General features: G+C 48.2%; 1 protein-coding gene across 1 annotated transcript in view; it reads left to right on the top strand.

Moving 5' to 3' along the window:
* The window catches only part of LOC140402253 (elongation factor 1-gamma-like), a 54525-nt gene that overhangs the window by 13360 nt on the left and 18544 nt on the right, over positions 1-22621 (top strand). The window contains exons 4-5 of the mRNA XM_072489883.1: positions 10339-10463; positions 14229-14360. Of these exons, the coding sequence (XP_072345984.1) occupies positions 10339-10463; positions 14229-14360 (257 nt within the window). The remainder of the gene's footprint in view (positions 1-10338; positions 10464-14228; positions 14361-22621) is intronic.

The following is a 22621-nucleotide window of genomic DNA, read 5'->3' as shown; positions in this document are numbered from 1 at the left end:
GTTAATCCACGTAACCTGCACATCTTTGGACTGTGGGAGGAAACCGGAGCACCTGGAGGAAAGCCAGGTGCACATGGGGAGGATGTGCAGACTCCGCACAGACAGTGACCCAAGCCGGAATCGAACCTGGGACCTTTTTAGCTGTGAAGCAACTGTGCTAACCACTATGCTACCATGCCCCCCATGTCTGTGGGTTTCCTCTGCTCTGGTTTCCTCCACAGTCCAAAGATGTGCAGGTTTGGTGCATTGGTCATGATAATTTGCCCTTTAATGTTCAAAAGAATAGGTGGGATTACAGGGTGGGTGGGGGAGTGGTTCTGGGTTGGGTCTCTTTTGGAGGTTTGGAGTGGACTTGATGGGCTAAATGGCCTCCTTCTGCACTGCAGTGATTCTATGATTCTCTTAATCATGTGTCAAGTACAGGAGACCTGATCTGCTTTTACTGGTGAGGGTCAGCTACTTGGGGGCTGGTTTAGCTCAGTTGGTGATGTAGAATGAGGCCAACAGCAAAGGTTCAATTCCCATACGAGTTTATTCATGGAAGTTCTTCTCGGACCTTGCTCCTTGTCCTCTGGGTTAAATTGCCACCATTCAGCAGCCTATGCGCATCTGGGACTAGGGTGACTTGGACATTGAATGGTGGGGGTGGAAGGAGAGAAGGAAAAGTGACTGGAAACAGTTACTGACTAACTATAAACTGACGTTTCTGACCTCGTTCCTCTTGTCAATGGGCAATGGTGCAGTTTGTCCAACAGAGGGCAGCAAGGCCTCAGGCTGAAACCTGAACAACACTGCAAGCCAATGCTGTTCAACTCTGCGGGAGAACCTCCTGCATCTTTATTCCAGGAATTCAAGAAATCTAGGTTCACTCTAGCTGCGTTAATGAAAATGGCTTTTCTTGTCTTTAACCATCTTGTGAACTCTCGTGTTAGGATTTAAGATCATTTATAAAAAAAAAAATGGACCATTTGCCACCTTCCGCCTAAGCCCCCTGCTCCTCCATTTGGTAAAATTGTGGCTAATCACAGAATCCCTATGGTGCAGAAGGAGGCCATTTGGCCCATCTTGATGCCTTAATTGTTCTCTTTCTCCCCCCCCCCCCCCCCCCCCCCCCCTCCATATCCACTCCATTTGTCATCAATTTGTCCAACTCTACCCTGGTTATCTTTGGTGATGCAGCAGCCTCTATATAGAACATAGAACGATACAGCGCAGTACAGGCCCTTCGGCCCACGATGTTGCACCGAAACAAAAGCCATCTCACTTACACTATGCCATTATCATCCATATGTTTATCCAATAAACTTTTAAATGCCCTCCATGTTGGCGAGTTCACTACTGTAGCAGGTAGGGCATTCCACGGCCTCACTACTCTTTGCGTAAAGAACCTACCTCTGACCTCTGTCCTATATCTATTACCCCTCAGTTTAAAGCTATGTACCTTCGTGCCAGCCATTTCCATCCGCGGGAGAAGGCTCTCACTGTCCACCCTATCTAACCCCCTGATCATTTTGTATGCCTCTATTAAGTCTCCTCCTAACCTTCTTCTCTCCAACGAAAACAACCTCAAGTCCATCAGCCTTTCCTCATAAGATTTTCCCTCCGTACCAGGCAACATCCTGGTAAATCTCCTCTCCACCCGCTCCAAAGCCGCCACGTCCTTCCTATAATGCGGTGACCAGAACTGTACGCAATACTCCAAATGCGGCCGTACCAGAGTTCTGTACAGCTGCAACATGACCTCCCGACTCCGGAACTCAATCCCTCTACCAATAAAGGCCAACACTCCATAGGCCTTCTTAACAACCCTATCAACCTGGGTGGCAACTTTCAGGGATCTATGTACATGGACACCCTCTGCTCATCCACACTTTCAAGAACTTTAGCCAAATATTCCGCATTCCTGTTATTCCTTCCAAAGTGAATCACCTCACACTTCTCTACATTAAACTCCATTTGCCACCTCTCAGCCCAGCACTGCAGCTTATCTATATCTCTCTGTAACCTGCTACATCCTTCCACACTATCGACAACACCACCGACTTTAGTATCGACTGCAAATTTACTCACCCACCCTTCTGCGCCTTCCTCTCGGTCATTGATTTAAAAATGACAAACAGCAATGGCCCCAGAACAGATCCTTGTGGTACTCCACTTGTGACTGTACTCCATTCTGAACATTTCCCATCAACCACCACCCTCTGTCTTCTTTCAGCTAGCCAATTTCTGATCCACATCTCTAAATCACCCTCAATCCCCAGCCTCCGTATTTTCTGCAATAGCCTACCGTGGGGAACCTTATCAAACGCTTTGCTGAAATCCATATACACCACATCAACTGCTCTACCCTCCTCTACCTGTTCAGTCACTTTCTCAAAGAACTCAATAAGGTTTGTGAGGCATGACCTACCCTTCACAAAGCCATGCTGACTACCCCTGATCATATTATTCCTATCTAGATGATTATAAATCTTGTCTCTTATAATCCCCTCCAAGACTTTACCCACTACAGACGTGAGGCTCGCTGGTCTATAGTTGCCGGGGTTGTCTCTGCTCCCCTTTTTGAACATTGAACAAAGGGACCACATTTGCTGTCCTCCAGTCCTCTGGCACTATTCCTGTAGCCAATGATGACATAAAAATCAAAGCCAAAGGTCCAGCAATCTCTTCCCTGGCCTCCCAGAGAATCCTAGGATAAATCCCATCAGGTCCCGGGGACTTATCTATTTTCAGCCTGTCCAGAATTGCCAACACCTCTTCCCTACGTACCTCAATGCCATCTATTCTATTAGCCTTGGGCTCAGCATTCTCCTCCACAACATTATCTTTTTCCTGAGTGAATACTGACGAAAAATATTCATTTAGTATCTCGCCTATCTCTTCAGACTCCACACACAATTTCCCATCCCTGTCCTTGACTGGTCCTACTCTTTCCCTAGTCATTCGCTTATTCCTGACATACCTATAGAAAGCTTTTGGGTTTTCCTTGATCCTTCCTGCCAAATACTTATCATGTCCCCTCCTTGCTCGTCTTAGCTCTCTCTTTAGATCCTTCCTTGCTACCTTGTAACTATCCATCGCCCCAACTGAAACTTCACACCTTATCTTCACATAGGCCTCCTTCTTCCTCTTAACAAGAGATTCCATTTCTTTGGTAAACCACGGTTCCCTCGCTCGACACCTTCCTCCCTGCCTGACGGGTACATACTTATCAAGAACACGCAGTAGCTGATCCTTGAACAAGCCCCACTTATCCAGTGTGCCCAACACTTGCAGCCTACTTCTCCACCTTATCCCCCCCAAGTCACGTCTAATGGCATCATAATTGCCCTTCCCCCCCCAGCTATAACTCTTGCCCTGCGGGGTATACTTATCCCTTTCCATCATTAACGTAAATGTCACCGAATTGTGGTCACTGTCCCCAAAGTGCTCTCCTACCTCCAAATCCAACACCTGGCCTGGTTCATTACCCAAAACCAAATCCAACGTGGCCTCCCCTCTTGTTGGCCTGTCAACATATTGTTTCAGGAAACCCTCCTGCGCACACTGTACAAAAAACGACCCATCTATTGTACTCTAACTCTATCTTTTCCAGTCAATATTTGGAAAGTTAAAGTCTCCCATAATAACTAACCTGTTACTTTCACTCTTATCCAGAATCATCTTCGCCATCCTTTCCTCTACATCCGTAGAACTATTCGGAGGCCTATAAAAAAAACTCCCAACAGGGTGACCTCTCCTTTCCTGTTTCTAACTTCAGCCCATACTACCTCGGAAGAAGAGTCCCCATCTAGCATCCTCTCTGCCACCGTAATACTGCTCTTGACTAGCAGCGCCACACCTCCCCCTCTTTTGCCTCCTTCTCTGAGCTTACTAAAACACCTAAACCCCGGAACCTGCAACATCCATTCCTGTCCCTGCTCTATCCATGTCTCCGAAATGGCCACAATATCGAAGTCCCAGGTACCAACCCATGCTGCCAGTTCCCCTAACTTGTTTCGTATACTCCTGGCATTGAAGTAGACACACTTCAAACCACCTACCTGAACACTGGCCCCCTCCTGCGACGTCAAATCTGTGCTCCTGACCTCTATACACTCATTCTCCCTTACCCTAAAACTACAATCCAGGTTCCCATGCCCCTGCTGCATTAGTTTAAACCCCCCCCCCCCAAAGAGCCCCCCCCCCCCCCCAGGATATTTGTGTCCCTCAGGTTCTGAGGTAGACCATCCTGTCTGTCGAGGTCCCACCTTCCCCAGAAAGAGCCCCAGTTATCCAGAAACCTGAATCCCTCCCGCCTGCACCATCCCTGTAGCCACGTGTTTAAATGCTCTCCCTATTCCTCATCTCACTATCACGTGGCACGGGCAACAACCCAGAGATAACAACTGTTTGTTCTAGTTCTGAGCTTCCATCCTAGCTCCCTGAAAGCCTGCCTGACAGCCTTGTCCCCTTTCCTACCTATGTCGTTAGTGCCAATGTGGACCACGACTTGGGGCTGCTCCCCCACCCCCTAAGGACCCGGAAAACACGATCCGAGACATCACGTACCCTTGCACCTGGGAGGCAACATACCAAACGTGAGTCTCTCACGCTCCCACAAAATCTCCTATCTGTGCCCCTGACTATAGAGTCCCCAATTACTAATGCTCTGCTCCTCTCCCCCCTTCCCTTCTGAGCAACAGGGACAGACTCTGTGCCAGAGGCCTGTACCCCATGGCTTACCCCTGGTAAGTGTCCCCCCCCCCCCCCCCACACAAGTATCCAAAGCGGTATACTTGTTTCTCAGGGGAACGACCGCAGGGGATCCCTGCACTGACTGTTTTTTCCCAGTCCCTCTTACAGTTACCCACCTATCTCCAATCTTTGGTGTGACTAATTCCCTGAAGCTGCTATCTATGACCCCTTCTGCCTCCCGAATGATCCGAAGTTCTTCCAACTCCAGCTCCAGTTCCCTAACTCGGTCTTGGAGGAGCTGGAGATGGCAGCACTTCCTGCAGGTAAAATCAGCAGGGACACTAACTGCATCCCTCACCTCAAACATCCTGCAGCAGGAACATTGCACTCCCTTCCCTGCCATTCCTCTAACTTTCTACCAAGATCTGGCTAACAACTAAATTAAATTTTTTATAAAAAATAATAATAAAATATGGTACTTGCCTCAGAGCAATGGGTTTCCTCTCCACCAGAATTTATTGGTGAGGGTCTTCCCAGACGTCTGCGGGTCGACTTCCTGTTCCCGCCTAAAACACTAATTTTAAAAAATTTTAAAAATTCTCAGCTCCTGCTGAAATTGACGAACCAGCCAGCTCCACTCCCGCTGAAATCGACTGGCCTGCCCCTCCCAGCAACCTCCCTCCGCAGTGCTCCCGCTGAAACTGACTCACCAGCTGTTCTGCTGAAATCGACTGGCCTGCCCCTGCAAAGACAAGTGCTTTTAAAGGACAGACTTGCCTCCCAGCAACCACTTCCGCACTGCTCCTGCTGAAACTGACTCACCAGCTGTTCTCCTGCCGAAATGCTCTTTGGGATAGAGAATTCCGCAGCTTCTGAAGCGTTGGTAGACGAGGCAATATCAGCTTGATTCTCTTGGGCAATCAAAATTGCACTGCTCCTTTCTGAACCCTGACTTGTGTTCAGGCTGCCAGTTCACAAACATATTCCCATAAAACAGCACCTTCCCCTTGGTGGATAGTATTTCTGTCGGGTTAACTTGTGTTTAAATTCAGGGGGAGTGGGATCCCGGTTACGTGAATTAGAATGGTTAGCACTGTTTGCTTCACAGCTCCCAAGGTCCCTGTCTGTGCGGAGTCTGCACTTTCTACCCGTGTCTGCGTGGGTTTCCTCCAGTACTCTGGTTTCCTCCCACGAAGTCCCGAAAACCATGCTTGTTGGGTGAATTGGACATTCTGAATTCTCCCTCTTGTGTACCCGAACAGGGGCCGGAATGTGGCGACTAGGGGATTTTCACAGTAACGTCATTACCGTGTTAATGTAAGCCTACTTTTGACTATCAAGATTATTATACAATAGGGTTAAATGAGCCTTGATTAATGGAAGGATTTGGAGAAGGGTAGGATGGTGGTGATGAGAATCTGATGAAATGCTGATTGGCTGATCAACCGAATGTTAACTGGGACATATCTGCTCTCTGGAAGGGTACAAAGAACCTCATGGGATGTGGGTGTTGCTGGCTGGGCCAGCTTTGCCCATTCCTAATTGCCCTCGGAACACTGACTCCCTTGGCCATTTCAGAGGGCAGCTACCATGTTGCTATGGGTCTGAAGTCTCATTCAAGCCAGCCTAGGTGAGGGCTGCAGATTTCCTTCCCTTGAGGGACATGGGGATTTTACAGCAAAATAACTCTGGTTTCATGGTTATTGTTAGACTTCATTTCACTGCCACAGTGGGATTTGAACCTGGGTCCCTCTGGATCTCTAGATTCTTAGTCCAGTGATGATGTGCGGACCCACGCCCCCACTCCATTTTAAACAGCACATTTAAGGATCAGGTGTAGGAGCAAGTCCCTTTTTTTGAGCTTTCTCTGATGATCATCTACCCCCAGCTTCTTCCTGCACTAATCTCCACAATCCCTGATTCACTTGGGTATCCAAAATCTGTCTGGGAATTGTCAACTCAACAGCTGAGAATCCACTGCCCTCTGGGGAAGAGTCCCAAAGATTCAGGTTTTTGAAGACACTTCCCCTTGTCTCTCTTGAATGACTGATCCCGATCAATGAATGTTTTCCTACTGCAGAAAATCAGCCTAATCTACTCAAACTCTTCTAATAGAACAATCCACTTGTCTCTGGAATCCATATCACTGCAAACCAACTTCTTCACCTCTCTCCGGTCTGCGTGGGTATGGTGATTCTTGTAGCATGTGACCAGGGCACTGCCTTATTCAAGGCCAAGGTGGAAAAAGGGAATAAAAGATGGGGATTTAATTTTTTTTAAAGAGCTGACTCTGCGAGCCGGGCGAGGATGTCAAACAGTGATGTAAAAGGCGTGCGACCCAGCAAGTGGGACAACATGGGTTGTAGTCTTGCGTGATTCCTGCCAGGGTGGAGCTGCAGGCTGCCTGTCTTGGCAAAGGAAGTTTCTGTGTGATTAGGACATCCTGTTTATAATGCGAAGGCTGTGTTAGTTCCTGAGCGCTCCTTCCAATCTGCCAGTAGCGGGTGAGGCTGGGAGATCTCCCAGCGGCTGGTGTAAACGTGCCTCTTGTCTGGTGGGGGAAGAGGGCAATGAGAGCAGTGATGATAACACTGATGCAAACATTCCCTGTGATCTCTCTCTCTCTCTCTCTCTCTCTCTCTCTCTCTCTCTCTCTCTCTCTCTCTCTCTCTCTCTCTCTCTCTCTCTCTCTCTCTCTCTCTCTTTTCTTTCGCGCCCTTTCGTGCTCCTCCCGCCCCTCCCCTGAAAACTAAGGTGGCAATGCAGTGCCGTGAATATTTCAGATTGGACGTTAAAACCAAGGCCCTGCCTGCCTGCTCCGGTGGGCAAAGAAACAAGTACAGCACAGGAACAGGCCCTCCGACCCTGCAAGCCTGTGCCGATCATGATGCCGTAACTTTATTTTTTTTTAAAAACCTGCCTGTGGTCCATATTCCTCTGTTTCCTCCATATTCATGTATCCATCCAGATGCCTCTTAAATGTTGCTAATGTGCCTGCTGCCACCATATCCTCCTGGCAGCGCGTTCCAGGCACCCACCACTCTGTGAAAAGCCTACCTCACACATTGCCCTTAAACTTTCCCCCTCTCACCTTGAACCTGTGCCCCCTTGTAATTGACATTTCCACCCTTGGAAAATGCTTCTGACTATCCACCCTGTCTATGCCCCTCATAATTTTGTAGACCTCTATCAATCAGGTCTCCCCTCAGTCTCTTTCTTTCCAGTGAAAACGATCCTCGTTTATTCAACCTTTCCTCCGAGCCAGCATCCTGGTGAACCTTCTTTGCACTCTCTCCAAAGCTTCCACATCCTTTTGATAATGTGGTGATCAGAACTGCACGCTGTAACCCAAATGCGTCCTAACCAAGGTTTTATGTAGCTGCAACATAATTTCCCAACTCTTGTACTACATGCCCTGGCTGATGAAGGCCAGCATGCCACCTTTGGCCACTTGTGTTGCCACTTTGGGGAACTGTGTACCTGCACGCCCAGATCCCTCTGTGTTAACCTTCTTGAAGAGGAGTAGTGGAGTTTTCCCCTGTGTAAGAAACCATTATCAGGTGATTGTCACTTCTGTGTGGGGGAGGGGAGCTTGCTGTGTAAGTCTGCATTTCCCAGTGACTGGAAAGTGCTTTGGGATGTCCCCTTTGGGGCACTAATCTTTAATTGGTGAATCTCATTCGAGGAAGCTTTTTCATTTTCTCTTGGGGAAATAATCCAATAATAATCGCTTATTGTCACAAGTAGGCTTCAATCAAGTGACTGAAAAGCCTCATAGTCACCACATGGCACGTGTTCGGGAGGCCATTACAGGAATTGAACCTGCGCTGCTGGCCTTGTTCTGCATTGCAAGCCAGCTGTTTAGTCCACTATGCTAAACCAGCCACTTAATTGAGGATCTTTAATTGCGGATCCGACTCCAGTTTGGAAGAAAATCCGAAAATCCTCTGGGAGGAGTTGGGTCTACTTTATTGAACTCCTAATGTTCCTTGTATAAAATATGTACATTTATTTATTCCTGACCCCCATCCAATAACACTCGAAGGTTGCTGTTCTCCGAAGTTTGATCAGTATTTGGAGGGCACAGGGTTGGTTCAGTCTCCATGAGGACTGCATTGTTGAGCCAGTGTTTAAGATTCGGAAGTTGGGGGACTTTCAGTAGCTGATGTACATCTTGGCTGTTTATTCCAGGCTTCTGTGGGAGGACTCTTAGCAGATGTTCTGCAGCTGTTGTGCACTCTACCCGCACAGGAGCACAGTTAGAGGCTCACTACCTTAAGTAACACTTGCTGTAAGATCTGGATCAAAAGACTTTTATTTCAGGCTTTTAAACTGAGGAATAAGGACATTGCTGCTATTTTAACACTGATTCCATTGCTGATCTCTCTTGCTGTGGAAATTTATTGTGGTCTTTTATTCTCCTTCTCCTGGCATTGGATAATCATGCAGTCCCTTCCGAACAAAACCTCCACTTCCTTAACCTTTTGACTCTTTGATTGTTGGCTCTTGTTCACTGATAACACTCCCTACAGCCTCTTGCATTGACACTTCCCTTCTCCTGGAGGTCATACAATCCCTAGTGCAGAAGGAGGCCATTCAGCCCATCTGGTCTGCACTGACCCTCTTAAAGCGCTCCCTACCTAGGCCCTCTCCCCTGCCCTATCCATAACCCTGCCTAACCTTTGGACACTAAGGGGTAATGTAGCATTACCAATCCACCTCACCTGCACATCTTTGGGACTGTGGAAGGAAACCCACGAAGACACTGGGAGAAAGTGCAAACTCCAGGTCACCCAAGGCCGGAATCGGGTCCCTGGTGCTGTGAGGCAGCAGTGCTAACCATTCTGCGACCGTGCTGCCCTATCTGAAGGAGCAGTGCCCATTGTGGATGGATACATCTGGGATGATGAAAGCAAATCAGCATGTCACTTGGGTGTATTGCTGACCTACTGTGACCTCCGAGATGGACACTCTGCTCACTGTCTCTTTTATATGCCCAGCATTAAGGGTGTCTTTTGCAGGTTCATGTTTGTGCCTTGACATGGGAGATCATAGCCTCCTTCTGCACTGTGTAGATCCTATTTAGCCCATTGAGTCTGCACCGACCCTCTGAAAGAACGCCCTATCCTTGTACCCCCACCTAATCTTTGGGCACTAAGGGTCAATTTAGCATGGCTAATTCACCTAACCTGCACATTTTTGGACTGGGAGGAAACCCATGAAGAGGAGAATGTGCAAACTCCACAGTCAACCTGGTGCTGAAAGACAGCAATGCCACTCTGCCACCATGCCATCCCATTTTTGCATTTGTGATGCATTCTCAGTAGCCTTGTCCCTCCCAGTCCCCATCACCTACAGTCCGTTGCTTTCTGCCCTCATGGTAGCATCCAGGCCCTAAGCGTTCCCTCCCTAAACCTTGTGTACCCCCGTTTTTCGTCTTCACGCTCATCTCGAACACCTCCTTTGACTAAGCTCTTGGCTGTCTGCCATGTGTGGCACAATATCCAGTTTTGACTGAATCGCAACTGCCAAGCCTCATGTTTTACTGTATTAAAACTACACCTGCAAGTTTGTGAATTGTTTTTGTAGTAATGGTCCACCAGTTGGTCCCGCACTGCAGTCTTGTGACTGGCTTTTTCTCCTCACCCCTTCTCCTTCCAGTTAGCAGTGACGTGCTGAGAGGTTCTTCCAGAAAAGAAGCTGCCCTCGTTCAGCAATGGATTAACTTTGCTGAAAGTGAGCTCGCCCCTCCAGCTGCAGCCTGCGCTTTGAAATTCAGCAAGATGGTAAGTCTGTCGCTTTAAGACTCTGCATTTGCTCCGATGTATTAGCCTGCAACTTATTAAATAAAATCGCTTGATGTTGAGGTGAGGTCAGAGACTGGCAATTCTGCAGAGAGTAGCTCCCAACCTGAATTCCTAAAGCCTGTTCACCATTTACCAGGCACTGGGATACTCTCCTTCCTGGATATGTCCAGCTCCAACAACACCATCCAGGACCAGGAAGCCTGCTTGATTTGCACCCATCCACCACCTTAAATATTCACTCCCTCCATCATCAACACCGTAGCAGCTGTGTACCATCTACAAGATGTACTGCAGAATTCACCAAGGCTCCTTAGCCAGCACCTTCCAATCCAGTGAGGGCAGCAGACACATAGGAGCACCATCTGCCAAGTTCCTTTCCAAGCCCCATGCCATCCTGACTTGGAAATATATCGCCAGTCCTTCACTGTCACTGGGTTAAAAGCTGGAAATCCCTTCCTTTTTGGGCAATGTAGCGTGGCTAATCTACCTACACTGCACATCTTTGGGTGGTGCAGGTGAGATCCATGCAGACACCGGGAGAATGTATATACTCCACGGGGGGGGGGCAGGATCGAACCCGAATCCTCAGCGTCGTGAAAAAGCAGTGCTGGCCAATGTACCGATCTGGAAATCCCTCCCTAACCGTGCGGTGGGTGTATCTACACCACGGACTGCAGCAGTTCAAGAAGGCAGCTCACCACTAACCACTTCCTAGGGCAATTGGGGATGGGCAATAAATGCTGACCTAGCCAGAGTCTCATCCCCAATTTATTTATAAAAAAAAAGGCTGTTTAGCCAAAGTTGGTGTGGAATCTGCACCTTTCTCTGTGATCCCAGTCGGAACGTAACCTTGAAACTGACGTTGATGGGGCTCCAGAGACTCTGGGTGTTTTGCTACCTTGACCTCAGTTGGTATCTGGTTGGTACAAAGTAACTCTAAATGCTCTGACTTTCTGCCAAACGCTATTCCTCAGCTGAGGATTGGTGGTCAACATTGTGCAGGAGCCAAGCTTGCCAAGGGGGCCCTGGGTTTAACCATCCCTGTTGAAGTGACTTGGCAAATCTGAAACCTACATGCTGCCTGCCTTATTCCACTGATGATATGTCAGCGATTTCCCCATCTTGTGTACTTGGGATTGTTAATACTCTTGCGCTCCCCCCTGTTCTCTTGCACTGATTTAAATCTCCTTTTAAATTGCTGCTTGCCCACCAGCACTGGGTGCAGAATGCCTCTGGGATTCACTCCTCCCGCTAATCATTGTCTTTATGAAATGCTGTCTCCCAAAAGGCAGCCCACCCTTCCTGCTGTCTGTGGGAATATGATGTTCAAGGGATAGCTCTGACCTTCAATGAGTTGCCAACAGTTGTTTAAATGACCTGCCTGCAGTGTGACAGGAAATGTGATTCTTTTCAAGATGAATTCGTCATGAAACTGACTCCTTCCCTTTGACCAATGCAAGTGTTGTGATTAAAACTAACAGCAAAAGGTTTTTTATAGATGAGCCATTCTGCATACAGCTCTCTCTTGTGCGCTCATCCCCGACTCCCTTGTGAATCACAAATCTGTTTGACTCTGCCTTGAATAGTCAATGACCTGGCCCCTCCTGGACAAGAGAATTCCAAAGGCGTTAACAGCCCTCGCAGAAGAAATTCCTCCTCAAATGGGACACTCCCTTATTTTAAACTGTGCACGATTCCTTAGTTTAATGCCCCCCCCCCCTTGCTTCTGAACTTGTCAACCTTGCCTCTTCAACCTTTCCCTTGTAAGAACAACTTCAGCAGTACCCAGAGTAGTGGAGACTAGGCCCTTGAATATATTAGATAGCTATAGATGGACTAGGAGTGAGGTTATCCATTTGGTTTCAACGGCAAATTATTATCTAAATGGAAAGCAGATTAAAGATGCGCCAGGGCAGAGGGATCTGGGTGGCTTTGTTCATGAATTGCAGAAAGTTGGTATGCAGGTACAGCGTGTCATTAAGAAGGCAAATGGAATCTTGGCATTTATTGCAAAAGGACTGGAGTAAGGGCAGCATGGTGATGCAGTAGTTAGCACGGCTGCCTCACGGCGCAGAGGTCCCAGGTTCGATCCCGGCTCTGGATCACTGTCCGTGTGGAGTTTGCATATTCTCCCCTGTGTCTGCGTGCGTTTCGCCCCACAACCCAAAGATGTGCAGGTTAGGTGGATTGGCCACGCTCAATTGCCCCTTAATTGGAAAAAAATAAATTGGGTACAATAAATTTATTTTTATAAAAGATGTGTATATTTTTGATTATTTAAAAAAAAAAAAAAAATGGGTCCGAGGAATATGGGCAACAGGTGGATTTGAGACCAGGATGAGATCAGCTATGATAGAATGGTGGAGCAGGTTTGATGGACTGAATTGCCTATTTCTGCTTCTGATACCTATATTCAAGGCTGAGTTAGACAGACTTTTGATCCAGTGGATTTGATGGGCTGAATGGCCTACTTCTGCTCATCTACTACAGAGCCATGGCTCTACTGACTTCCAACACTTCCTCCTTTTCCCTTGCAAAAATAACACCATTCTATTTGCCTTCCTAATCACCTGTACCTGCAAGTGTTTTGTCAGACATGTACTAGGACATCCAGATCTCTCTACCGGAGTTCTGCATTTAAATGTTATCCTACTTTCCCATCCTTCCTGTGTGGACAAATTCATGCTTCCCACACTATTCTTTTGTGTATACATTTGCACTCCCACTGTATCCCTTTGCAGAATATGCGACCACTTGGTTTCCCACTAGCTTGGTGTCATCAGCAAATCTGGCTACCATACATTAGCCCCCTTCGTCCAGGTCATTGATGCAGATTACAAATAGTTTGAGGGCTCCTGCACTGATCCCTATGGCACTCCATTGGTAACAGCTGGCCAACCCAAAAAGGGCCCATTTATCCCTCCTGTTGACTAAGCAATTCTGTACTTTGCATAGAAACCTTCAATGTGGCACTGTCACATGCCAGTCCCGAAACGACCATTACTTGTGACACTAATAAAGATTATAAATGGAAAATACAGGGAATAACTGTCGGGCAGCATCTGTTAGCTGAGAAACGTCACCAATTGTTGCCATACGCCTTCAAACAATTGAGGAAAGCTTTAATATTGAGGTTTGACTCTGGCTTAATATTTCCAGTCTGCACAATTACAGTAAAAATGTCTCCGACCCACCGCTTCTGTAAATTCCAGTATTGTCTGCCAAGGGCAGGCATGTCTATCAAAATGTACCACAACTTCCAGGATGGTACCATTAGACTACCTGAATTAAGTTAAAGTACCTCTCCTTGAGGTGCCCATTCTTTCCTGTCCAATACAAATTCCTGTTATGCAGACACAGACCTGTGACGCTAAAGACTTGGCACACCATTCTGCCAAGGTTGCAATGTTAGTTGCTGGACTGGTCTCTACAGGATTGCACTGCATGCAGTCATAGAATGGTTCCATCATCCTACAACATGTTTACATCAGTGTAGTGCCAGAATCTAATACACTGCCAGTGCGGCAACCTGTCTTGCACCCTTTTAGAATTATCCTATATTGACAGAATGTGTAAGTAGAGGAAATGGTGCACTTTTACACTTGAAATTTAATCTGCAACACTCTGCCCATTTCCCTGAAGCCTACTTGTCCTTGCCTCGGGTCACGTGTGTATCATCTGTAAATAAAATGTGCTTGTGCCCTGTGCTAGCAGGTCTCTGTGATTATATATCTTATTCTGCAGGTGGCTGCACATGCAAAGAAAGTACTTGGATTACTGAATGATCATCTCCATGGCCAGACATACCTGGTTGGCGAGCACATCACTCTCGCTGACATCACACTGGTGTGCGCAATGCTGGGACTTTTTAAAAACGTAAGGATTGTCTGGTACCTGCTAACCTGGCCATTTGCAGTGCAGGAGATCTCATCCATCTTTTGTGTATAATCTTCCTCACTAGTATCTTTCAACCCCCATCTATTAACAAACGTGGTTAATAAAATTACTATCTGAGGATACATCTTTGATATTCAAGATCACTTTTTGGAGCTGCGACCAGAAGGCTTTCAGAATTTTGTTTTGGCAAAATTGGAATCTATGACCCATCTCAAATTATTTTGGTTTCAAGCACCCCTCGGTGGGTGAGCTGTAACTTTGGTTACTGGGGGTTAGAATGCTTATCTGCCTGGTTCTAGGACTTGTTTTTGTCTGGGCTCCAGACCTTTTTTTTATTTTTAAAAACTCATTTTATTCAAAGGTGTATCAAAGTAGGTTACAGCAAATAAACACCCCGGGAAACATTCTTCCCAACAATGAATTGTACAGCTTGTACAGATTTTTCTCCTTGTTTCACCCTCCCCATCCCCCCCCCCCCTGCGACGAACAGCTCCTCGCGCACAGTCACAAACATCCCCCACCTTTTCTCAAACTCCCCTGCTGAGCCCCTTAACTCATACTTTATCTTCTCTAACCGCAGGAAGATATACAGGTCACCCAACCATGCTGCTACCCCCAGTGGCAATGCTGACCGCCACTCCAGCAAAATTTGTCACCGTACAATCGGAGGCGAAGGCCAAGACATCGGCCTTCCTCCTCTCCATGAGCTCCGGCTTCTCTGACACTCCAAATATCACCACCAAAGGGTCCAGGTCTACTCTCTCCTCCACTATCCTGGCTAAGACTGTGAACACTTCTGCCCAGAATCTTCCCAATTTTTCACAACCCCAAAACATGTGCGCACGATTCACTGGCCCCCGCCCACACATGAAAGAACCCACTCATTCTCTCCGGAGTCGTATGCACCCTGTGCACCACCTTAAACTGTATCAGGCTCATCCTTGCACAAGAGGAGGTCCTGTTTACCCTTCGCAGTGCCTCACTCCATACACTCCAATTGATCTCTCTTCCCAACTCTGCTTCACATTTCTCCTTTATCGTCACTACCTGCTCGCCTCTTCCCCCCCCCCCCCCCCCCGGCCATTTGGGTGTATAATTACCCCCCCCTCTCCCCCAATTCATCCCCTCCCCTTCCACATCCAGAAGCAGCAGGGGTCTGGGCTCCAGACCTGAGCACATTTTGGAATTAATTACCCGAATGTTGCAGCTTCGTCAAGCTGTTGGCATTAACATGGACGGTGGTGTGACGTTTCGGAGCTGTTCTATGGGTCAGCTGAATGGAAGTGCAAGCTTATTGGACATTCCAGTCATTCAAATTCTGTGTGAAGTTGCTGATCTGTACTCTGTCTTTGTTTCATCAGATGCCAAATCTATGTTTGCTGCCTGTCTCTGTTTGATGTTCTAGAAGCTATAGCTGACTTCCACACTACTCTCAAACTTTAAATCCTGGTGTTATCTTGCCTCTGGCCATATGGATATTGGATTCATTGTGTAGGTGGGGGTATGGGCTTCAAGTGAGCCTTGTCCTATGATGGTGGCCTTGTGTCTTTTGGCCTCCAACCACTTTCCAGTCCTTGTTTTGAGTTTGTGCAAGAATCCTCCACTAAGAGGTGTCTTCCCCCCCCACCCCCAGCTTGATCCTAGAATATTATTTAACAGTACCTGGCTTCTCCCAATGCTTAATTGATGCAATTGGCCATCAAATCTTTCTCCTGCTGCAGGATGTGTCATGTACACGTAATTCCAGCGCTCCTTTTGTCGGGTGATCAGAACAGTGATGCCATCCTCTGTCTCATCATCCTGTGCCTAATTCAGACCCGGATTTAGTGGCTTTAGGAACATTGAAAGCTTTCTGGGTGGGTGGGGGATATAGGTTCCTAGATTTCCATTGCCTTGTTGTGGGTACTGTTGTTGAAAACTCACCACTATCTTAGAATTCCCCCTATACCAAAAAGGGTTGATATTCTTTTTTTTTTTAAACAATATTTTATTGAAAATATTTGGTCAACCAACACAGTACATTGTGCATCCTTTACACAACATTGTAACAATACAGATAATAATGACCTTTTAAAATTTAAACAAAAACAACAACAAATAAATAAATATTAAATAACAAAAAAAAAAAAAACTAGCCCTAATTGGCAACTGCCTTGTCTCAGGCCACCCCCCCCCCCCCCCCAAAGTCCTGGGCCGCTGCTGCTGCCTTCTTTGTTCTCCCCTATCTATCTTTCCGCAAGATATTCGACGAACGGTTGCCACCGCCTAGTAAACCCTTGAGCCGACCCCCTTAGGACGAACTTAATCCGCTCTAACTTTATGAACCCCGCCATATCATTTATCCAGGTCTCCACCCCTGGGGGCTTGGCTTCTTTCCACATTAGCAATATTCTGCGCCGGGCTACTAGGGACGCAAAGGCCAAAACATCGGCCTCTTTCGCCTCCTGCACTCCCGGCTCTTGTGCAACCCCAAATATAGCCAACCCCCAGCTTGGTTCGACCCGGACTCCTACTACTTTCGAAAGCACCTTTGTCACCCCCATCCAAAACCCCTGTAGTGCCGGGCATGACCAAAACATATGGGTATGATTCGCTGGGCTTCTCGAGCACCTCGCACACCTATCCTCCACCCCAAAAAATTTACTGAGCCGTGTTCCAGTCATATGTGCCCTGTGTAATACCTTAAACTGAATCAGGCTTAGCCTGGCGCACGAGGACGATGAGTTTACCCTGTTTAGGGCATCTGCCCACATCCCCTCCTCAATCTCCTCCCCTAGCTCTTCTTCCCATTTCCCTTTTAGTTCGTCCATCATAGTCTCCCCTTCGTCTCTCATTTCCCTATATATATCTGACACCTTACCGTCCCCCACCCATTTCTTTGAGATGACTCTGTCCTGCACCTCTTGTGTCGGGAGCTGCGGGAATTCCCTCACCTGTTGCCTCGCAAAAGCCCTCAATTGCATGTACCTGAATGCATTCCCTTGGGGCAACCCATATTTCTCGGTCAGCGCTCCCAGACTCGCAAACTTCCCATCCACAAATAGATCTTTCAATTGCGTTATACCTGCTCTTTGCCACATTCCATATCCCCCATCCATTCCCCCCGGGGCAAACCTATGGTTGTTTCTTATCGGGGACCCCCCCAGTGCTCCGGTCTTTCCCCTATGTCGTCTCCACTGTCCCCAAATCTTCAGTGTAGCTACCACCACCGGACTCGTGGTATAGTTCCTTGGTGAGAACGGCAATGGGGCTGTCACCATAGCCTGCAGGCTGGTCCCCCTACAGGACGCCCCCTCTAATCTCTTCCACGCCGCTCCTTCCTCCTCTCCCATCCACTTACTCACCATTGAAATATTAGCGGCCCAATAGTACTCACTTAGGCTCGGTAATGCCAGCCCCCCCTATCCCTACTACGCTGTAAGAATCCCTTCCTCACTCTCTGAGTCTTCCCGGCCCAAACAAAACCCATGATACTCTTTTCTATCCTTTTGAAAAAAGCCTTCGTGATCACCACCGGGAGACACTGAAACACAAAGAGGAATCTCGGGAGGACCACCATCTTAACCGCCTGCACCCTCCCTGCCATTGACAATGCTACCATATCCCATCTCTTGAAATCTTCCTCCATCTGTTCCACCAACTGCGTCAAATTTAGCCTGTGCAATGTGCCCCAATTCTTAGCTATCTGGATCCCCAGGTAACGAAAGTCTCTTGTTACCTTCCTCAACGGTAGGTCTTCTATTTCTCTACTCTGCTCCCCTGGATGCACCACAAACAGCTCACTCTTCCCCATGTTCAATTTATACCCTGAAAAATCCCCAAACTCTCCAAGTATCCGCATTATTTCTGGCATCCCCTCCGCTGGATCCGCCACATAGTAGCAGATCATCCGCATATAAAGATACCCGGTGTTCTTCTCCTCCCCTAAGTATTCCCCTCCATCTCTTGGAACCTCAGCGCTATCGCCAGGGGCTCAATCGCCAGTGCAAACAGTAATGGGGACAGAGGACATCCCTGCCTTGTCCCTCTATGGAGCCGAAAATATGCCGATCCCCATCCATTCGTGACCACACTCCACTGGGGCCCTATACAACAGCTGCACCCATCTAACATATCCCTCTCCGAACCCAAATCTCCTCAACACCTCCCACAGATAATCCCACTCTACTCTATCAAATGCTTTCTCGGCATCCATCGCCACTACTATCTCCGTTTCACCCTCTGGTGGGGCCATCATCATTACCCCTAACAACCTCCGTATGTTCGTGTTCAGCTGTCTCCCCTTCACAAACCCAGTTTGGTCCTCATGAACCACCCCCGGGACACATTCCTCTATTCTCATTGCCATTACCTTGGCCAAGACCTTGGCATCTACATTGAGGAGGGAGATTGGTCTGTAGGACCCGCATTGTAGCGGATCCTTTTCCTTCTTTAAAAGAAGCGATATCGTTGCTTCTGACATAGTCGGGGGCAGTTGTCCCCTTTCCTTTGCCTCGTTGAAGGTCCTCGTCAGTAGCGGGGCGAGCAAGTCCAAATATTTTCTGTAAAATTCAACTGGGAATCCGTCCGGTCCCGGGGCCTTTCCCGTCTGCATGTTTCTAATTCCTTTCACCACTTCTTCTACCGTGATCTGTGCTCCCAATCCCATCCTTTCCTGCTCTTCCACCTTGGGAATTTCCAGCCGATCCAAAAACTCCATCATTCTCTCCCTCCCATCCGGGGGTTGAGCTTCATACAATTTTTTATAAAATGTCTTTTACACTTCATTCACTCTCCGCTCCCCGCTCCGTCTCTCCATCTTCGTCTCTCACCCCCCCTATTTCCCTCGCTGCTCCCCTTTTCCTCAATTGGTGTGCCAGCAATCTGCTCGCCTTCTCTCCATATTCATACTGTATACCCTGCGCCTTCCTCCATTGTGCCTCTGCAGTGCCTGTGGTCAGCAAGTCAAATTCCACATGCAGCCTTTGCCTTTCCCTATACAGTCCCTCCTCCGGTGCTTCCGCATACTGTCTGTCCACCCTCAGAAGTTCTTGCAACAACTGCTCCCGTTCCTTACTCTCCTGCTTCCCTTTATGTGCCCTTATTGATATCAGCTCCCCCCTAACCACCGCCTTCAACGCCTCCCAGACCACTCCCACCTGAACCTCCCCATTGTCATTGAGTTCCAAGTACTTTTCAATGCATCCCCTCACCCTTAAGCACACCCCCTCATCCGCCATTAGTCCCATGTCCATTCTCCAGGGTGGACGCCCTCTTGTTTCCTCCCCTATCTCCAAGTCTACCCAGTGTGGGGCATGATCCGAAATGGCTATAGCCGTATATTCCGTTCCCCTCACCCTCTGGATCAATGCCCTACCCAACACAAAAAAGTCTATGCGTGAATAGACTTTATGGACATAGGAGAAAAACGAGAACTCCTTACTCCTAGGTCTACTGAATCTCCACGGGTCCACCCCTCCCATCTGCTCCATAAAATCCTTAAGCACCTTGGCTGCTGCCGGCCTCCTACCAGTCCTGGACTTCAACCTATCCAGCCTTGGTTCCAACACCGTGTTCAAGTCTCCCCCCATTATCAACTTTCCGGTCTCTAGGTCTGGGATGCGTCCTAGCATTCGCCTCATAAAATTGGCATCGTCCCAATTCGGGGCATACACGTTTACCAACACCACCATCTCTCCCTGTAATTTGCCACTCACCATCACGTATCTGCCCCCGTTATCCGCCACTATAGTCTTTGCCTCGAACATTACCCGCTTCCCCACTAATATAGCCACCCCCCTGTTTTTTGCATCCAGCCCCGAATGGAACACCTGCCCCACCCATCCTTTGCGCAACCTAACCTGATCTATCAGTTTCAGGTGCGTTTCCTGTAACATGACCACATCTGCTTTAAGTTTCTTAAGGTGTGCGAGTACTCGTGCCCTCTTTATCGGCCCGTTAAGCCCCCTCACGTTCCACGTGATCAGCCGAGTTGGGGGGCTTCCCACCCCCCCCCCTTGCCGGTTAGCCATCTTTTTCCAGCTTCTCGCCCAGTTCCCACGCGGCTGTATTTCTCCCAGACGGTGCCCCCCCGCCCATCCTTTCCCGTACCCACTCCCCCCTTTCCCCAGCAGCAGCAACCCAGTAATTCCCCCCTCCCCCCCCCCCCCCCCCCCCCCGCTAGCGTAATTACTCCCCCCCATGTTGCTCCCAGTAGTCAGCAAACTCTGGCTGACCTCGGCTTCCCCCCGTGATCACGGCTCGCCCCGTGCGCGCCCCCTCCTTCCTGCTTCTCTATTCCCGCCATAATTATCATAGCGCGGGAACCAAGCCCGTGCCTCTCCCTCGGCCCCGCCTCCCATGGCCAACGCCCCATCTCCTCTCCCTCCCCACCTCCCCCCATCACCACCTGTGGGAGAAAGAAAAGTTACCATACCGCAGGATTAATCATACAATCCCTCTTCGCCCCCCCCCCCCCCTACCCGTCCCACCACTTTGTCCAAACGTTCATTTTCGTAGTCCAATCATTCCAATTTTTCTTCTACAATAAAAGTCCACGCTTCATCCGCCGTCTCAAAGTAGTGGTGCCTCCCTTGATATGTGACCCACAGTCTTGCCGGTTGCAGCATTCCAAACTTTATCTTTTTTTTGTGAAGTACCGCTTTGGCTCGATTAAAGCTCGCCCTCCTTCTCGCCACCTCCGCACTCCAATCTTGATAGACGCGGATCACCGCGTTCTCCCATTTACTACACCGAGTTTTCTTCGCCCATCTCAGGACCATTTCTCTATCCTTAAAACTGAGAAATCTCACCACTATGGCTCTGGGAGCTTCTCCTGCTCTCGATCCTCGCACCATAACTCGGTATGCTCCCTCCACCTCCAATGGACCCGTCGGGGCCTCCACTCCCATTAATGAGTGCAGCATCGTGCTCACATATGCCCCGACGTCCGCCCCCTCCACACCTTCAGGAAGGCCAAGAATCCTCAAGTTGTTCCTCCTTGCGTTATTTTCCAGTGCCTCCAACCTCTCCACAGATCGTTTCTGGTGTGCCTCCTGTATCTCCGACTTCACCACCAGGCCCTGTATGTCGTTTTCATTCTCTGCTGCTTTCGCCTTCACGACCCGAAGCTCCTGCTCCTGGGTCTTTTGTTCCTCTTTCAGCCCTTCAATCGCCTGTAATATCGGGGCCAACAACTCTTTCTTCATTTCCTTTTTTATCTCCTCCACGCAGCGTTTCAAAAACTCTTGTTGTTCAGGGCCCCATATGAAACTGCCACCTTCCGACGCCATCTTGGTTTCTGCTTGCCGTTGTTCCAAAGGATCCGCTGCAATCCGGCCACTTTCCTCCTTTTTTCCATCCGTGTCCAGGGGGAACACCCTCCTGGTTTACTGCATGGTGTTTTCAGCCGTTAAAATTGCCGTTGGGGCTCCTATCAAGAGCCCAAAAGTCCGTTTCACAGGGAGCTGCCGAAACGTGCGACTCAGCTGGTCATCGCCGCACCCGGAAGTCAAGGGTTGATATTCTAAATGGTGAACAGGGATTCTCACTCCCCGACTCTGATGCAGGCTTCGGTGGGTGCTATTCAGGTCAAACTATATTTTCAAGTTATCCCCCGGTATAACCCATAACTTCACCGAAGATTTCATCTACTTACAACTTAGTAGCATCGATCCTGGGTCCCGCATTGCTAAGTAAGTAAAGTAGACTTTGGAATAACCACTATTTCAGGTTAAATTAAGTTTATTATATTTTCTTTTAAAAGATGCAACCCCGTCTATACAGAAAAGTAAAAATCTTGCTTCTGGATCCTTCTGGTTGGTTGAAGGGACCTGCAGGCCCAATTTGACAATCTATCTTCATTAAAGTCTGGTTGTCTTTAGATGTATTCACTGTTCTGCTTGGTTGCTATGTTCTATCTTTCCCATGTACTGAGCTGTGAGAAGTGGCTCTGCTGGCTTGTCTCTGAACTGACTCTACCTCCTCTTTAAATTCTAGTCTTCTTTGGATGTATTAGCTGTTTTAGCTCGGCTGCTGTCTCATCTTTCCCATGACCGAGCTGACTCTGCTTGCTTCTGTTGTTCCTTCTCTGCTTCACTCTCCCTCTGAGTTCTGGTTCTAGTAGTTCCTGCTCTCGTCTCTGGGTTTATATTTTCTTTCTAACAGTTATTACTTTTTTATGACTTTATTGTAAAGTAACTTCTATTTCACTTGGATTATAAAAAGTATCTTTGATCTAAATTTTTCTAATCCAACTAAGT

This window comes from Scyliorhinus torazame, chromosome 25 (assembly GCF_047496885.1).
Source record: "Scyliorhinus torazame isolate Kashiwa2021f chromosome 25, sScyTor2.1, whole genome shotgun sequence".
NCBI classification, from domain to species: domain Eukaryota; kingdom Metazoa; phylum Chordata; class Chondrichthyes; order Carcharhiniformes; family Scyliorhinidae; genus Scyliorhinus; species Scyliorhinus torazame.
This window is presented reverse-complemented; position numbering and strand designations above follow the sequence as displayed.